Source organism: Nicotiana attenuata, chromosome 9 (assembly GCF_001879085.1).
Source record: "Nicotiana attenuata strain UT chromosome 9, NIATTr2, whole genome shotgun sequence".
NCBI lineage: Eukaryota > Viridiplantae > Streptophyta > Magnoliopsida > Solanales > Solanaceae > Nicotiana > Nicotiana attenuata.
Window position 1 is genome coordinate 43,649,595 of NC_031997.1, and position 19,772 is coordinate 43,669,366.

General features: G+C 36.6%; 1 protein-coding gene across 2 annotated transcripts; it reads left to right on the forward strand.

Moving 5' to 3' along the window:
* On the forward strand, positions 544-19,483 carry LOC109232332 (putative ion channel POLLUX-like 2). Of its 2 annotated transcripts, XM_019398063.1 has the most exons (24): positions 544-880; positions 2,644-2,720; positions 2,834-2,952; positions 4,006-4,292; positions 4,808-4,879; positions 5,986-6,070; positions 6,187-6,285; positions 6,362-6,516; positions 6,596-6,700; positions 7,695-7,781; positions 8,761-8,845; positions 8,926-9,073; positions 9,720-9,796; positions 9,885-9,965; positions 10,515-10,706; positions 10,836-10,949; positions 11,167-11,259; positions 11,349-11,475; positions 11,544-11,620; positions 12,397-12,444; positions 12,567-12,636; positions 17,339-17,412; positions 18,556-18,666; positions 18,739-19,483. In XM_019398063.1, the coding sequence occupies exons 1-24, from the start codon at positions 804-806 to the stop codon at positions 18,889-18,891; spliced, it is 2,613 nt and encodes an 870-aa protein (XP_019253608.1). In that variant the 5' UTR covers positions 544-803; the 3' UTR covers positions 18,892-19,483. The 2 variants fall into 2 exon arrangements, with proteins under 2 accessions (XP_019253608.1, XP_019253609.1); XM_019398064.1 differs by lacking the exons at positions 544-880; positions 2,644-2,720 and having other exon boundaries at positions 2,938-3,023.

Sequence of the window (19,772 nt, forward strand, 5' to 3'; positions counted from 1 at the left end):
CAAAAGAAATTAAAAAGTAAAAATAAAATTAAAAAATTAAATAACAGAAATAAAAAGTTATAAAGAAAATAAATTAAAATAAAAAACATAAAGGAAAGAAACTAAAAAGCAACCTTGTAATTACACAGTATAATTACCACCAATTCTCACCTCCCCTTGAGAATTGGAGAGTGTAATTACACCCCTCGAATTACACTCAATTCCATCATGACCAAGTAATTACTTGGCCTAACAAACATACCAAACTGTTTAATTACACCCAAATCCAATTCCTAGCTTTCCAAACAGACTCTAAATTTATAGATATTTGGTTGACGATAATTTATCCCGAAATAAATTTATATGGTCAACTAAACATAATAGAAATTTAGTACCACACTTTATCCCCTTTTCCACGTACCCCTAATAGATTCAATTGTAAATATGTAAAGATTCAATCATCAAATTAAAATTTTAAATTTCGCTACCAATGGCAAACATGTCAATAAACAGCAACTGAAACATCAGCATCTGCTAACTTCCAAGCTCTGCCTCGATGTGTACTTATATATTTTCCTATTCCACACCATTAGCACTACTCATTTCTACTTTCAACCCATCTCTCTAAATAATTCAAAAATTCGCGTCAAATTAATTTTCTCACGTTCCACAATTAATATATCGTAGCACACAACTTCTTATATTAAAATCTTGAAAAAATTTCGTTGAAAACAATGCCTTTAATCTCTTCATTCTTTGTTATTCTTCAAAGGGTCATTACATAATCCTGAAACAAGAAAAGGGGTGAATTGGTTACTGCTAAAATGCTTCAATTGTATTGCTCCCGCTCATCAACTCCAATACTAAGTCCAAGATTCAATCAGATTTCTCATTTTAAGAGGTTTGTTTGTATATGCATGTATAGAACTAACTGTATATGTTTGTCATTAATATGTTTTAGATATTGAGAAATAGAGATTTTAAGTGTTTAGTATGAGTATAAATATGCAATGAAGTTTAGATGCAGTGGAAGTTCTCTTCTTGAGTGTCCTGATGAATAGTTGTTCATCTTTTTGAGAAACATACTTGTTGTGATTTATTAGTGTAAGTGTTTGGTAAAATGCCAAGCTTAAAGTAATTCAAAATGTCACTCATATTGAACTACCATTGACTGCCATTGTACCTCCTCTTTTGAAATTCCTGCTAGTGTATTCTAGGTGTAGTCTTGCGCACAATAATTCTTATCCTCTCGAGCCGAGGGTCTTTCTGAAACAACCTCTCTACCTCCCAGGGTAGGGGTAAGGTCGGCGTACCCTACCCAGACTCCACTTGTGGGATTTTACTGGATTTATTGCTGTTGTTGTTGCATAAATAAAATAAAGTTATGAACAACATAAATGATATTGTAAAAAGTACTCCTAGTAAGTATGGAATAGGATTATTTAGCAATTGGTTTTCAACTGTAGTGCATTGTAGAACATGATTATCAGCTCTGTAGTACACCGTTCAAGAAATGGAACCGGTATCTTAGTTGAATACGATATCCTTTTCTAACATTGGCTTATTAATTCTCTTACATTATTTAGCCATTTTTGGCTCCGTAGGTATGGAATAAAACAAAAAGAAGTTATGAACAATAGAAATGATATTGTAAAAAGTGCTCCTAGTACGTATGGGATAGGATTATTTAGCCATTGGTTTTCAACTGCAGTGCATTGTAGAGCATGACTATCAGCTCCGTCGTACATAGTATAAGAAATGGAACTGGTATCTTAGTTGAATACGATATCCTTGTTAATGCTTCCTTTTCATCTTGCCTTGAGCCGAAGGTCTATTGGAAAAAGCCTCTCTACCTTCACAAGGTCTGCATACACACTACCCTTCCCAAACCCCACTTGGTGGTATTACACTGGATTTGTTGTTGTTATTATTGGTTCCGTAGTTTCATCCATCTTCATAAACAGAGCCGTGAGTGTTGGACTATCCTCCAATTGAGTTAGTTGCATATCTTGCTGTCACCAAAATAGAATAGCAAACCAACTATATTTCTATTATAGCTGAACAGTTTCCTAAGGTGGAAGAAATTGCTGCAATTACTTGATTTGTTTTGTGGAAAAGGTTGACTGTTGGAAGTATATTTGGTCTCTATATTCTTTGTATTTAAAATTGACTATGCTGTTCTTTGAATTTGCTGTCTAGAAATGTCGCAATCAACCTCTTTTAGAATTCAGACTAAGGGTGTCTAGAAATACTGGATCTTGGTCTCTTCTAGTGCTGTACCAGCCTCTTTCCTACCAAAATGTCGCATCTTTCAGATTTAACAAACTCGAAGAAACACTAGATACTCAATTTTATACTGGATATTCTAAAGTGACAGTTCTTAATGGGCAAACAGTGGTTGAAAATCTCTGAGGGTTCATTCATATAGTACGTTGATTATGGACTAGATATACATTTTTGGTCAGGTATTTGGTTGGCTATATTGAAATAGTAAATATGCTAGTGTTATATTTGGCCAAGCATTCTACATTTTTTGATGGTACGTTAAAGTCAATGCATAAGCTCAGATATTTGTGCATAAGGCAGCTATGGCCTAAAATATTCATGTGATATGGAACCTCTCCTTTCAGTGCATTGTTCATCTAAAGCTATTGTAATTTCCAGAAAGTCATTGGCTTGTGCCTGTCGGAGAAACCATGCTTCTGACTTTTGCATGAATGACTGGTTGGCCAAAAGTAAAGGTGAGTATCTAGATAATATATTTTTAGTATGCTGTATAAGATGAGTGGTTATGCCAAAAACAAGCCCCTTTCCGAACTGCATCCTAGTAATGCTTGTTACTCATTTCAACCAGGAAAGGTGCCGAGCATTCAAAAGATGACATGCAGACAGCTAAATTCCTCAGGAAACATGAATATCTGGGAAAATCTGAATCCTCAGCCGTTGAAGATGTATTTGAAGAATAATTCTGAGGTCCCAAAGGCTTGCCACTAACTCTAAATTAGTTTCAGTTTAAAACAGAAACTTTACGGATTCTAAAATAGGTAGTATTTAATTCTTTAGATTTAATTGACTGAGCCATGTTACTTTCAGCCATGGATGATATATAGTTCAATGGTTCCTCTACTTATCAAGAAAAGGAATTCTGTGGTTTGTGCTGGATCATTTGTTGTCAGATATCTTCAAATTTGTTGCTTTTGGTTCTGCTTCTGAATTGTTTACTAAATACCATCTCTCAACACTATAGTGTTTTCCCTACGTTTGGGAATTTGGTCTTATCAATAATCAAGAGATACGCAACTGAATGTTGATAGTTTGTCCATATAAAACTTAATCATACTTCTCCTTGGACCCTTCTTAGAATTTCATGATCTGCTTCTGATTTAGTTCTCACCTTGAATCTGAAGTTGATTACCTTCAGAAATCTACAGGAAACTATTATCGGTACTTATTTTTCAAACACTTCTGTCACTGCGCAAACGTGGACCCTGCGTAAACGCGAAATGCTTCTTGCACCGGGCTGCCCTTTTTTTCCTTTCTATCATAGTGCAGAGAAAAATCCATTTTTGAGCTTATAGAGAAAATTCCATCTTTAAAGAAGTAAATATTTGGTTGTTATTTTAGTTCTGTAAGTACGGCACTGCACCCGGTATATGAATGCCATCTTTGTCCTGAAAACTGAGGTAGGTTACAAATTCTCCAGTTGTTTAATGTAACATTTAAAAAGTCTGATGAGGAAAAGCTGAATATCAAGTTGTGAGTCTGGTTCTTGATGACATAAACTTCTGCTCCATATTGGGAGTATACAGCTACCTCTGTTCTTCCAATGTTTTAGCTGATTCCACTTCCATTATACTGAGGAATTTTTCCATTCTGTATGTTGTTGAGATGTAATTTTCTGATCAAATTTGTGCGAGTTCTTCTTTAAACTGGTTTCTACAATGCCAAATTTTTTATTGGAAACGCTCAGAGGTGGATCAATTATATCATTTAAATATTTACTAATGAGAATGTTTAAATGTGCAGGACTTCCCAGCTAAATTTGTAATAGCTTCGTTGGCATCTTATTTCCTGATTAAGTTGAAGCATCTACATCTAATTGGTATGAAGATGGGGATGATCCGAGAGTTATTCTTCTTTGTAACTCAAACATCAGGCGCTCAAAGTTTATCTTTTGCTTGTCTTTCTAACTCCTTGAATAAGCCAACACCACTTCAGTTGGATGTGTCCTTTCCTTCACTGAAAGACATCAAATGGAGTTTAGCAAGGTTAATATATTTGTTCAACATACAACTGGAGAAAAATGTTGCCACGTAAGTAAGCCAATTGTACCTTCTTTCTAGTATGTCGCTTTTCTATTTATCTTTCTTAATGGCTTAGCTCGATGATAGATGCAGAAATGACATCATATAATGTGCTAGACAAAGATTAAAAATTTCGTTTTCCGAAAAATAAATATAGGTGGCTTGAATCAGGAAACTCGTATTTGTTACCTCTTTAATTTGTTATGGACCTGAATCCTAATGCTTATTAACTTTTACAGTATTCATGGACTTGTACTAGTAGGGTTTTAGGTCATCTGAATTTATTATTTTCTCTTATTTCGGTTGCAATAGTGGACTTCTAATTGTCATCGTTGTATAGGCTTACCATCTTTTTAGCTAGTTTAGGTTTATAATACATGAAGGGATAGGAAGAACGTATATGCATGGTAGTTCTTTGTAATGCGTTCACTAAAACACATTGAGGAGGTAATTGCGTGACGCACAAGACCTTATTCTGATTTTTCCTGATAAAAGGCAAATCATCTATTTTTCATTTTGTGCAGGTTTTTTATTGTGCTTTTGGCATCATGCTTCTCATTTGTGATGATTGGTGGTTTACTGTTCTTTAAATTCAGGTAAACTCTTCCAGACGTGATATGTTATACTTATTTGTGCTGGTGCTGTCTACAAGTGTATGAAAAACTATAAGTAGATTAAGTTTCTCGTGTACAGATGCCAAGTAATCCCCTATTTTATTAATTTCTAATGATCTTCTTGTTAAAGCAAACTTAGAAAACTTTAGCAGAAGCATTTTGTCCATTTTTCATGCCTTTGTTCCCGCCCTACCTAGTGTAAGCTGGTAGACAAGGTATATTTTATTTATTTATTTCACGTCTTGCGGCATGCCCCTCACATGTAGGCATGATTCCTTGGGCAAGCACGTGAGAATATTTTAATTTTTTATTGATGGATGGAAATGAAACTTGAAGAATCACCTGTTCAACTTGAAGAATCACAAAAGACTTTATGCTTTTTTCTGTATAAACACACGCTACATCCAAAATGCATATGTGACAAAACAAGCCATATATTATCAGCTAATGGCGAAAAATATCTAGTATACTCTCAATTAGCCACTTTCAACTAATAATGACCACTTTAAGAAAGTTGGAAGTTCTTTAGGATGTTGAACAAAATAAATATTGTCTGGATATTTAGTTGCACCAGAGTTACAAAGCCAGGCTTAAGTTTCTTCAAGTTCCGACGTGGTTTTAACCCATGATAGAGCAACCAACATTTTTATTTGGATTCACTTATGCTATGCTCCAGTCAGTCATGTTACTTCTCTTTGCTCTTGTTTTCCTTGCTTTCCCTCTCTTTTCTTTTCTTTCCCTTTATTTTTTCGTATTACTGAAAGCACTGTGTATTAGGAATCTTCTTTACTTTTGAGCTTTACCTTGTATGAAGATTGGCAAAATTTTGTGGTTTAGTTGCTTTCAGATTAAAAGCAACATTTATGGATATTATTTTAGCCATGGGATATTTTTATCACTTGCTTTCACTGTGCTTCACTATATCGTCGTGTCTACATATTGTTCTGATAGTGAATTTTGTTGAAGCTATGTATGGGAAATTATTCAACCAAATCTTTTCTCCTTGTCTGTTGATATGCCGATCTTCTTCTCCAGTTATTTCCCTATCCACATGTTTGTATGCTGATTTAGATATTTTCGTTATGAAGAAAAAGCAGGGGTAGTGCTTACTCTTTGGAGGACTGCTTATGGGAGGCGTGGGCATGCCTCTGTTCATCATCTACTCACCTGAAAGTGTGGTTTATCTTTATCACATTTGATTTTGTTGATAAAATGTAATCTTCTTACTGATTAGCAATATGCAGATCGCAACAATTATCACTACTAAAAGGACTTGCATTTGACTGCAGCAAAGAACAAGAGTTGAACGTGTAATAGGATTCATCCTTGCCATATGGGGCATTCTATTTTATTCTCGTCTATTGAGCACCATGACTGAACAATTTCGGGTAAGCTCTCGAAAACTGCTTACATTCAACTTCAAGCTTTATTGATAAGACAGTCCCCTGACAATAATTTGAACAGAATAATATGCAAAGACTCAGAGAAGGTGCACAAATGCAAGTTTTGGAGACTGATCATATTATAATTTGTGGAGTTAACAGTCATCTCAACTTTATACTAAAGCAGCTAAATAAGTACCATGAATTTGCTGTTCGCTTAGGTACTGCCACTGCTAGGTAATCACTCTGCTTAGAGTTTACCATACAAAACCATGCACAGTGCTAAAGTATTACAAGTGCTGTCACCTGTTTGCAGGCGGCAGAGAATTCTTCTGCTATCTGATCTTCCAAGAAAGCAAATGGACAAAATGGCCGACAACATCACCAAAGATCTCAATCATATTGATGTCCTTACAAAGAGGTCAGAATCGCTTCATAAAGAAGAAAAAAATGTTATGTTGCAGAGTTCTGGAAGTTGCTATAGAAGATCAAACAAGTCTTAGTGAAGCTACTTCATTACTTGTATAGATCACCTGTGCGTATGTTCTGTATAATAAGGGGAATATCATAGAAGACGCTTATTCAAACAAAGCTGTATGCCCATCAGCTTTAATCTTTACTTTCTTTTATGGAATAGAAATGCTTCATTAGCTGTTCCAAATAACCAATTTGTTGAACTGCTTAGATGGAAAACATCATTTTTGCCGGATTCCCTCTTTGTGAAATGCGCTCTTTGTTAATGATGTTATATAATGTTACTCTGCATCCTCTTAAAACTTATACTGTCTAGAGAGAGGTAACCACTTGTTTATTAATCTTATTAGATTTTCAAGCTACCCTTTCTTGTATGGGGCGAGGTTCTTTTCCCATGAGCTAAGCACGCCACTGTCTTTTGACTATGGGTGGCTACTTAATTTGAGGATCTTTGTCTACTTTGAAACCTTATTAAATATGAACCTACATCTCATCCGAATTGACTTTTTTCATATAAAGCAGTCAATACCCCCAAAACATGACTTCAATAGCATTAAACAATATCAGGTTTTTATTAAACCAGTCTTGGTAATTATCAAATCAAGCCTGAGATTTGATATGCTGTTGCTGAGATACATATTTCCGTAGCCGATGCTGGTCCAGTCTTACTCCAGAGCATGGTGTGTGCATCTATCTCCCTCACTTTGAAGAGGGGGAGCCGGTTGAAATTCCTCTAACTTGTATATATTGCTAATGGTGTGATTGTACTTTGGCTTTCCTAGTGGGTTTTGTTGTGCCGTGCAAAATCTCATAGGTCGACTTTGGCCTCGGGATATGAGGCCTCAGTCTGTCCATGTTTCTTGAGCTATTCTATGGATAAATTGAAGTTGCTGTAATTTCAGCTGCCTTCAATCTAACATTTCATATGTTTTCTCTAACAGTTGCAGTTTAAGTATGACAAAATCATTTGAGAGAGCTGCAGCCAATAAGGCACGCGCAATTGTTATACTTCCAACAAAGGGAAATAGGCAAGTGATTTGTTTTACTTGGGCACATTATGAAATGTTAGTCGTATCAATTTTATTGTTCTTTAGTTCTCTTTCAAATGGTAAGTGGACAAAGGGATGGAAGACAATTGAATTTGAAACTTTTCCGACATTTGGTTCAATATTTGGAAAGTGACCAACATACTTAGTTTTATTTTCATCATCAACAACAACAACCCAGTGTAATCACAAGTGCGGTCTGGGGAGGGTAGGTACACACCTTACCCCTACCTTGGAAGGGCAGAGAGATTGTTTCGGATAGACCCTCGGCTAAAGAAAAGATGGACCAAGCACTGATAGCAAGTAATAGCAAGACAATATATTTAGAAAACTAAATCCAAGATAGCTAGTTTTATATTCATCAAAATTTAAAATATTGAAGAGTGATTGACAACGTTAGCAGCTGGGTAAAGTATTGATTTTCACTTGAAAGAGGTCAATATGTATTTTTTAATCCTAAATATATATTATAATTGGGTTTTAAGGTTACTGAAGCATTTTCTGTACATAATTTAGATAATCCTGTGTTTTTGTAATAGTTAAACTTACAGCTTAGAGTTTCAGTGTGGTTTGTCGTTCTCTCAGTTATTTCTGTATTGGTTGAATCAGTATGCAATTGATTCCGAAGATAATTTCTGGAAAAAAAAAGTCCTTGTAAGCCACAGACAGAACATGTGGGAATCATAGAACACATTTAACCATGCAACAGAAACTCAATCTGTTATCTGCAACTTAAGTGCTCAAGTCAAGACCTTATGAAAGGCTTTATGCCCTGAGCACCAGATGAAATGTATGTGAAATGGGATCTCTTATTGGGAGTAGTTTTATGCACGGTTCTATGAGTCTTTTTCTATGTTTGCACTAATCTACTTTTAAACTAATGGCGTTTTACGTGCAATTTGAATTTTGTGCTTGTGCTTTCTTCCTGTTTTCTTATTTTCCATATTCTTTATTTAATTAGGTATGAGGTCGACACAGATGCATTTCTCTCAGTGCTTGCCCTTCAACCCCTTCCAGAAATGATCTCTGTGCCCACCATAGTTGAGGTATGTTGCGCTGGAAGAGTATTTTGACCATATTGAATTATCATTTATAAGTTAGTGACTCCTTCCCGGATTTCTTTCAGGTTTCAAGCTATAACACATGTGAACTCTTGAAGTCAATTTCAGGATTAAGAGTGGAACCTGTTCAGAATGTCACATCAAAATTGTTTGTTCAATGCTCTCGCCAAAAGGGACTCATTAAGATATACAAACATTTGCTTAATTATCGAAGTAATGTGCTGTTTCTCAGTTAAATCATCTTGGTTTCATGAATTCATTTTATCGAATGCATAACCTGAAAAGGAAGAGTTGGCATGTCTCTCATTGTCTTCCACTGTTTTAAGTGCTGCATTCTGATAATGGTCTCAAATGCATTTAATTTTTGTCGAGGAGTGGATCATCCACTGGTGGAGTGGTAGACTTGAGTTAAATATCATGTAGTTTGTTTGATTATGATGGCTACTTAGGTTCTTTTACTTCATCTGCCTGTAGCCATTTGTGACAAAATCAACTTTAGTTTGATTGTGTCTTTTGTTCTGTCTGTTAAGGAGCTAAGTTCTTTAAGACGTTACGATTTCGTGGTCCATAACCTTGAACTTTGGACATCCGGTGCTTATTTCAAAGCACTAATATCTTAAGTTTCTCAAAGTTTTCAGCGAACTGGAAGTCTGCTCTGTCCTTAATTGTGGGATAACATTTCAAGTCTGAAGTGTCTGGCCGTTGAAGTTTTTGCTTTATGTAGTATGTTTCTTTTGTTCATATAATCATGTCATATATCTCGCTATATCCTGACAGTGAAATTAGAATAAAAATGTATATGGATCTTATGTCATCATTGGACACTGTTTTCTAAGAAGACCACCTTTTCATCTGGCAGAGAACGTATTCAATCTTTGCAGTTTCCCTCACCTTGTGGGATTAAAATATAAGCAATTAAGACGTGGCTTCCAAGAGGTAGTTATTTGACTAGAGTTGTTTTAACGAGCGATTTCATAAAGTTTTGTAGGTCTTGAAGTCATCTTTAATTCTGCTTTTTCTTCAGGCTGTTGTTTGCGGTCTCTATCGACAAGGGAAGATAAATTTCCACCCAAGGGATGACGAAGTTTTGGAAGAAACTGATGAAGTATGTTCTCAACATTATATATTACAGTTGTGTCACCCATATGAATAATCCAACTGTAGATGTTAAATAGTCTTTGATTGTCATTGTGGAAAAAATAAGAATTTCAGTGATGCACTCAGCACCCTGCTTTTTTTACTGATTTAATTATTCTGCATATGTCCTTTAAAGATATTGTATGCAGCTCATTGATTTGTAAACTGTGCATTTAGTATAAGCAGACTACATTAGTCTCAAGTAGGACAGAGAAATAATAACTAGAAGCAGGTTGATTGACTTGCTAATTGAGTTTCTTTAAGTATGACACTGTACTAGGTGACATGTATTCTTAGACGGGTATTTATTGCTTTCATGATTGCCACTGAAGTGAATATTTCTTCTCGTTTAAGCTTTGACATTTTATCAGTTTGAATGTGAAAGCGATTCTTTTCTGCCAATAATGCCGTACATTTTGGTCTTCCTATGGAAATGTACAGAGTTCAAACTTTTTTTTGCTACAGTCCCCTAATTTAGTTTACTTGCATGCTGATTCTCTCACTTCGATGTATACAGGTTTTGTTTATTGGACCCATTCATGGGAAAAAAAGACCGCAGCTAGTATACTCAAATCTTTCTGATGAAAGTGACAAAGCGATAAATGATTCTCACACAGTGGAAAAGAATGGACAATTCCGGGGTAATGCTTTGGAGATAACAAAAGCACGTCTTGAGAATATAGTGAAACGGACAAAATCAGGGTCTAAGGTATAACAGACTTAGGAAAGGGTGCTGCACCTGCCACCTTCATTACTGTGTATTTTAGCTAACTTTTTACAGCACCTGCCACCTCCATTACTGTGTATCTTAGCTAACTTTTTAAGCATCTGAATACAGGCATCTGATTCGTGTCTGGGACCTAAAGAATGCATATTAATGCTTGGATGGCGTCCTGATATTGTGGAAATGATTGAAGAATATGATAATTACCTGGGACCTGGAAGCACAGTGGTAAGTCATGCTCTTCTTCTGGAAATGGAAGACATCCACTTCCAACCTCTACATTATAGGCTGATAAAATTGGATAATTAATGAAGAAGCATTTATGGATTAGCATCTGAATTAATCACCATATCTGTTGGACTTTCTGACGGAGTGCCTGTAGATTTGCTTACTTAGACTAAGTCTTCTTATTAATCCTTTCGTTTTGCGTCACATAAACTTGTAGGAGGTGTTATCAGATGTCCCTATGGATGACAGACATAAAGCTAGCAGACTTGCTGGTCAAGGAAAGCTAAAAAATGTCCGAGTCACCCACAGGGTATTTCTGACTCAGTATCTTATGTTGATTATCTGGACTAGATTTAGATCTGTCCATCTTAATCTGTCCACATTCGTAATATGCTACAGATTGGAAACCCAATGGACTATGACATGCTGACAGACACCATTGCAAACATTCAAAAATCATTTAAACAAGGCGAAGAATTTCCATTCTCCATTGTCGTGATATCTGATAGAGAATGGTTACTAGGAGGTAAGAGAAATGGTATTATCTTATTTCTGATATAAACGCATATTTAAATTTACATTTCATTTCTCCAGATGCATCGAAGGCGGACAAGCAATCTGCATATTCTCTCCTTCTTGCTGAAAACATCTGCGACAAGCTTGGCATGAAGGTATTTGCTCAAAATATGTCTTAACAATTCTATTTCCTACTTCATTTTCTTAATAAAGCTCTTCAGTGTGTATAATTTGAGCCGAGGGTCTATCGGAAACAACCTCTCAACCTTCTCAAGGTGGGGGGTAAGGTCTGCGTACGCGCTACCCTCCCCAAAGCCCACTTGTGGGATTATACTGAGTTTGTTGTTGTTGTTGTTGTTGTTGTTGTTGTTGTCTTCGGTGTGTAAGATGCTCCCCGACAAGTTTCAAATGCGTGCAAGCACGCAGAGAGGTTGATGGCTGATTTGTTACTTGCACGGACAACAGGGTTTTAGGGAGAATAAAACATGATATATTGGTAGTTCTGGAAATATATATGTACTGGTTTTCTTTCTACTTCATCATGAGTATGTTATTCGTGTGGTATTGGGGCGGGGGTTGCCGTAAGAGGATAACTTCTTTCTTAGCTTGCATCATATTCTTTTATCCTATAGACTGTTAAATTTAAACCATTTTGATTTATGTTGAAGTTTGGCAAGATAATAATCCCTTATACAGGCTTTACAACTTAGCTGCTGACTGCTGTTACCAGAGAAAACACATAAAAACTTGAACACTGTTATGTAATGGTTAAAGTGCTGCTCAAATCTTCTGATCTGAGTATCCTGATGTTTGAAGAAAACATTCCAATTTTATCACTATTCATGTATTCTTTTATTCATGTAAATACTAAATAACACTACTGATTGGTTCATCAATTTTCTGCTGTGCGGAATCAATGATCAAATTGCAGGTGCAAAATCTTGTTGCAGAAATTGTCGATTCCAAATTGGGTAAACAGGTAATTTGTTTCTAACAAAGGGTTGTTTTTGGTTTATTTACATGAATGTGTAAGCCATAGCTTTTTTCTTCTTCTTCAAGTTGTGGACTTTTGATGGCCTTTGTGAATGTTCTGTTCTCCAGATTACAAGAATCAAGCCTTCCCTCACTTACATTGCCGCAGAGGAAGTAATGAGTCTTGTCACTGCTCAAGGTTTCATTTATTTCCTTATAAAGCCAAAATAAATTCTTCTTAATTAGATTTTGTTACAGAATAATTAGTGAGATGTAAATAGATTACTTTCCATAGATAGATGACTCAATTATAGGAGCTGATCCTTAGGATATTTTCCTTAATTTTGTTTGATTTAGTTTCCTTTGATAGAGTCTTGTGTAAGTGTATAAATCTCTTGTATTCATGAATAGAAATACAACAAGTTATTCTCTCTGATTACATGGTATCAGAGCAAAGGTTGCCTCTTCGCCGAGGTTGAGCCGTCTCCGTCGCCGGCAGCTGGGTTGCTTCGTCGGAAGTTAAGCAGCAACTCTGTTTGGTGGTTCTGACATGAAAATCAACCACCAACCACTGACTCATTAAGAATCGCAACACTCAGATCTTTAAGAATCAGGTGGCCGAAGATAAACGCGTGAAGTTCACGCGCCGGCAAACTCATTCGGACCAAGATTCTCCGGCGAGCGCGTGAGGGCGCGTCGAGATTCAAACTGTGAACTGCTGTACTTTGACGGCATCACTTTGCAGTCTCCGAGAGGTATCTGGTGGTTTCTGTTCAAAAGGACCACGGGTTGAGAGAGTCAGTTTGGGCAGCTTTGTTCTTTTGGTGTTCGCTATCTGTCAGGTTCCTTCAGTATTGTTTCTTTGGTCAACTATATATTTGATACTCTATTTGTTGAGTAGTTTTCTGGATTTCTAATCTAAATTCAAGAGTTTCTTCAGTAGCATATTGCTAAGAGATTAGTTTGCCTTTTCTTTTGGAAATTCAAATTGTCCCTGTTTTTGCTCGAGCAGATCTGGTTAGATCCTTTTGCTTCATTTTTGTTACTATTTCTCAGATTGTTGAGTGTTGTTTGGAGTTTTTATTTGTGGGTCAGACTATTATTCTATGATTTGTTGATGATCGGTCTTATTCCAGCGAAGCTTTGTTGGAATTAAGGAAAACAATTATTATATCCTGATTGGTTGAGACTTTGGCTTGGCCTCTCTCTGTAGCTCTGTTTTGTCCCTGTTGAGGAGTTGATTTACTACAAAGCTTTGTCAGTTTCTTTGATCGTGAGATTTAGTTGAAAAAAAATGGCTATAAAAGGTAAGCAAGGAGGAAATAATGCTACAACTCCTAGTCCAACAATCTTGGTTTCGGATGAGTTTTTGAAATTCCTTCAATGTCAGAAATCAATTAAGGAATTTTCTTCAGTTAGTCCTTTTGATGGGTCAGATAAAACATGTCTTATCACCTCTTCAAATAAATGGGTGATTGATTCAAGTGCCACAAATCACATGACAAGTAATCCGAATATTTTTTCTAGCTTTCGGTCACACAAAGCACCCTCTCCGGTTACTGTAGCTGATGGATCAACTTGTAGCATTGTTGGATCTGGGACTGTTAAACCAACTTCCTCTATTACCCTATCATCTGTTTAAGTCTACCAAATTTGGCCTTTAATTTGATTTCCGTTAGTAAAATCACTAGAGACCTTAATTTTTGTGTCGCATTCTTTCCCGGCCATTGTGTGTTTCTAGATCTGACAACGAAGCAGGTTATTGGTAAAGGATATTTATTTGGTGATCTCTACATCCTTGATGAATGGGAGCCACGGTCTGTTGCATGCTCTAGTGTCGTGTCTCCTTTTGAAGCACATTGTCGATTGGGACATCCCTCTCTACCTTTATTGAAGAAGCTCTGTCCTCAGTTTCAGAATATTTCTTCATTGGACTGTGAGTCATGTCGGTTTGCAAAACACCACCGCAACTCAATAGCTCCAAGGGTTAATAAGCGGGTTGAGTCAGCTTTTGAGTTAGTTCATTCTGATGTTTGGGGACCATGCCTTGTTGTTTCCAAAACTGGACATAAGTATTTTGTCACTTTTGTAGATGATTTTCTCGAATGACTTGGATTTATTTTATGAAGAGTCGCTCTGAAGTGTTTACTCACTTTTGTGCCTTTTATGCTGAGGTCAAAACTCAATTCAATACTTCAGTACGTATTCTAAGGAGTGATAATGCTAAAGAATACATGTCAGAATTGTTTCAGTCTTATATGAGACAACACGGTATTCTCCATCAATCTTCATGTGTCGATACACCTTCCCAAAATGGAGTTGCTGAGAGGAAGAATAGGCATCTACTTGAGACAGCTCGGGCACTTTTGTTCCAAATGAAGGTTCCTAAACAGTTTTGGGCTGATGCAGTCTCAACGGCTTATTTTCTGATTAATCGGATGCCATCTACTGTGCTCGTTGGTGCTGCGCCTTATAGTATTCTTTTTCCTAGCAAGTCACTAATTCCGGTAGAGCCTAAGGTATTTGGAAGCACATGTTATGTTCGCGATGTTCGACCATCTGTTACTAAGTTGGATCCCAAGGCATTGAAGTGTGTTTTTCTGGGCTATTCTCGTCTTCAGAAGGGGTATCGGTGTTATTCTACTAAACTTGGCAAATATCTGGTGTCAATTGATGTGGTATTTTTGGAGATGACACCATTCTTCTATGCACCTCCTATTTCTACGGGTCAGGGGGATGATGATGAGTGGTTAGTCTATCATGTTACCTGTACTTTGACAGAACAATCAAATAATGTTGTTCCTCCATCTCCCAGTTTTTCTATTCATAACCAATCGACTATTCTGCCCTCTGAACCTGCCCCGTCTACGCTAGAAAGACCGCCAATTGTTAAAGTTTACTCGAGAACAAAAAGAGACCGATGACACATGTCGTGCACCACCTTCTTCGTCATCAGATCCTCCGCCACCTGATCTTTCTGAAAACCTTGACCTCCCTATTGCTCTTGGTAAATGTACGCATACTTGCAAATCCACATATTCCATTGCTAATTTTGTATCCTACGATCGCTTATCCTCTACGTCTTGATCTTTGATTGCCTCTCTAGACTCCATCTCTGTACCCAAAACATTGAAGGAGGCTTTGAATCATCCTGGATGGTCTAATGCGATGCTTGAGAAAATACACGCCTTAGAGGAAAACCACACGTGGGATTTGGTGGATTTACCGAAGGGAAAGAAGCCAGTGGGATGTAAGTGGGTCTTCACAGTTAAAGTTAATCCAGATGGTTCTGTGGCGAGACTTAAGGCCAGACTTGTGGCTAAAGGGTATGCTCAGACTTATGGGGTAGATTATTCAGACACGTTCTCTCCAGTTGCCAAGCTCACTTCTGTTCGCTTGTTCATCTCTCTAGCCGCTTCTGAAAATTGGCCTTTACATCAGTTGGATATCAAGAATGCGTTCCTTCATGGTAATCTTCAAGAGGAAGTGTATATGGAGCAACCTCCTGGTTTTGTTTCTCAGGAGGAGTATGGGAAAGTCTGTCACTTAAAGAAGTCACTGTATGGCTTAAAGCAGAGTCCTCGGGCTTGGTTTGGAAAGTTCAGTGAAGTAGTTCAGGAATTTGGGCTGAAAATGAGCAAACGTGATCACTCAGTCCTCTACCGGCAATCAGTAGCTGGCATTATCCTCCTTGTCGTATATGTTGATGACATTGTCATTACAGGAAGCGATTATGTAGGGATCTCTTCCCTAAAGTCTTTCTTGCACACTAGGTTTCATACGAAGGACTTAGGCAAGTTGAAATACTTTTTGGGAGTAGAAGTAAATAGAAGCAAGAAGGGAATTCTTCTGTCTCAAAGAAAGTATATTCTTGATCTACTTGCAGAAACTGGAAAGTTGGCAGCCAAACCCTGTAGTACTCCAATGATTCCTAATGTGCATCTTATGAAAGATGATGGCGATCCTTTTGAGGATCCAGAGAGATATAGAAGGCTAGTTGGAAAGTTAAACTACCTCACTGTGACTCGTCCAGATATTGCTTTCGCGGTAAGTGTTGTTAGCCAGTTCATGTCCGCGCCTACGGTCAAACACTGGGCAGCTTTGGAACAGATTCTATGTTACTTGAAAGGAGCTCCTGGACTTGACATATTGTATAGCAATCACGGCCATACTCGTGTTGAGTGTTTTGCAGATGCTGATTGGGCTGGATCTAAAATTGATAGAAGATCTACGACAGGCTATTGTGTCTTTGTTGGAGGGAACCTGGTATCGTGGAGGGGTAAGAAACAAAGTGTTGTATCTCGATCTAGTGCAGAATCTAAGTACAGAGCTATGTCACAGTCTATGTGTGAGATTATGTGGATACATCATCTTTTAACTGAGATTGGGTTGAAGCATCATACACCTGCAAAACTCTGGTGTGATAATCAAGCTGCTCTTCATATTGCCTCAAATCCGGTGTATCATGAAAGAACTAAACTTATTGAGGTTGACTGTCATTTTATTCGTGAGAAGATTCAGGAAAACTTGATTTCCACTGGCTACGTGAAGACAGGAGAGCAACTAGCTGATTTGTTTACAAAGGCGTTGCATGGAACTCGAGTTAATTACCTTTGTAACAAGTTGGGTATGATCAATATCTATGCTCCAGCTTGAGGGGGAGTGTTACAGAATAATTAGTGAGATGTAAATAAATTACTTTCCATAGATAGATGACTCAATTATAGGAGCTGATCCTTAGGAAATTTTCCTTAATTTTGTTTGTTTTAGTTTCCTTTGATAGAGTCTTGTGTAAGTGTATAAATCTCTTGTATTCATGAATAGAAATACAACAAGTTATTCTCTCTGATTACAGATTTTAATTGATTTCTGAATTAATTCTTTTTTTTTTTTTGCCACAGTTGCAGAAAATATTCAATTGAATGAGGTTTGGAAAGAGATTTTGAACGCCGATGGAGATGAAATATATGTTAAGGTAATAATTAGCTTCTTCTAACGCCGATGGAATGTTAGCTTCTAAATCAAGATTATTAAGTCAATTATCTCGAATCCATGAAGTAAATCTTCAGATAAACTTCACTTCTCTGCGACAGATCTAGTTCATGAATGAATTGGCATGTGTTTCCTGAGAGAGAGAATGATTTTAGGATTAGTAGAAGTAAAACATAATATATGCCTGTGAATTCAGCTATCGTAAGAAGAGTGAAGTTGATGTGATATTACATGGGATTGCAGTGCTTAATGTAGATAATTCAGATAGTTAGGATCTGCATTTCAGGATAATGGTATGACATATGAAGATGTAACAGATAGAATTAAAATCGAACGGTAGAAATGGAGAAGTGCTGTTGGAGTGTTATGCAAAATGAGGACACCTACCAAAGCGAAATGCGACTTTTATATTGTTGTATAACAGTGTTATATGAAGTAAAAGTTGGGCCTTTAAGGTTCAATAGATGAGTGTCGCAGAATGCAAATCTTAAGATAGATGTGCAATCATACAAGATTATAATAATCACATTCGACAAAAGGTCCAAAGTGGCACTAGCATATACCTGATAAAATGGGAGGTTGCAGAGATGGTTTGGTCATTATGTTGTATGTACACCTCCCAATATACCTGTCAGTTGGTGTGAAACCATGATAATTGAAAGTGTGGTAGACGTAAAATCACAAGGAAGAAAGTTGTCTCTAAAAACCTACAATCTCTTGAATTCCATGCAGACTTAGCGAAAAAATATAATGCATTGGTAGAAAAAGATCTATAGAGGCAATACCAACTAGTTTGGATTAAGACAAGAGTCATGTCAGTAAGCTCTTAGGTCCCATTTCTTCTGGGAATCCTTTTAATATTATTAGAGATTTTTCTGTCAAAAAAAATGTAGAAAACATCTAGTGCTAAAAAAACCTAAATAATTGAATATTAAAATTTAACATGTCAATAATGGAACGTAATGAACAGTGAGAATTATATCATGTAACTGGCACCAACTAGCTTAGGATTGAGGTGTAGTTGTACTGTTGCTTCATTTATCCCTCTTCCCTCGAATAATGAAAAACCTAAAAGTAACTTAGAGAAGGAAAACTTCGTTATGACTCCTTTCATACTACATTACAGGACATTAGCCTTTACATGAAGGAAGATGAGAAACCTTCATTTGCTGAACTTTCTGAAAGAGCTCATTTGCGAAGAGAAGTTGCTATCGGATATGTGAAGAACAACAAGAAGGTATAGAATCTAGATTTTCTTTTGTAAATGAAAAGGACATAGAAGCTCAACCTCGTGCCTAATCCATTGCAGGTTATCAACCCAATCCCGAAATCAGAACCCCTTTCTCTTGAACCGGGTGATTTGCTGATAGTGATATCAGAACTTGAAGGAGAACAACCCATCATCACAGTCAACAAACAAACAACAACGACCCCTCAATCCCAAGCAACTCAAGGAAAATAATTGAGGTTGCACCTTACTTATTCCACCAACTACGATGAATGCCAGGTCGTTGTATAGGTTCTCTGTTGGATCATCAGTTCTTGGCTTCTTATCAATTGCTGAAAAAGAAGGTAAGAAAAGAAACAAGGAGCAAGCATGATTTATAGTGTTCGTGAATGTTGCAGATAATAGGAGATACAAGTTACAGGAAATGTATAAGAAATAAGCACATCAAAGTTATAAAATTTGCAAAGAAAAAACCAAAGTTGGATAGAACTATAGGTCTTTTCCTCATCTTATTCTATTTTTTCCCACTGCTGGTTAAGAGGGAAAATCCCATTTGGAGAAAAAGTCCCACATTTTATAGTAGAATCATCAACTCAAAGGAGAGGTTTTAGAAACAGTTCAAGCCAAATATGATTTTCATATTTTTAAAGGAGTGATGAAGATTGCTGGTGAAGTAAACTTCATCTTACAAGTTTTTGATCAAGAGAACTGATACTATACTGTACAAAGAATGATTCTTGATAACTTGTACTCTGTGTGAGAATGATTTCCCACAATGTATAATAAAATCCTTTTTTGGTTCCATAGTAATGACATTTTTTCATAACTTCTATTGCTTTTTATTTTACTTTTAATTTTATTATATATAAAATTAGATTGAGTTGAGCTTAATGGAGCAACATGGACGGTGAGGATTGAGATAGCCGACTCTTACTTACTTGAGATTGAGGTTTAGCTGTTGTAATAGCGACCTTTTTTGCTAGTTATTTTGTCCATTATAATGACCTTTTTTCTTGTTTTTCATTATAATGATTTAGGCTCAAAGGTAAGGTAGAGCTTCTTGAATGTCATAAAGGTTAGAAAAAAAGAATACCTATTTCAGGGTTCTAGTCTAA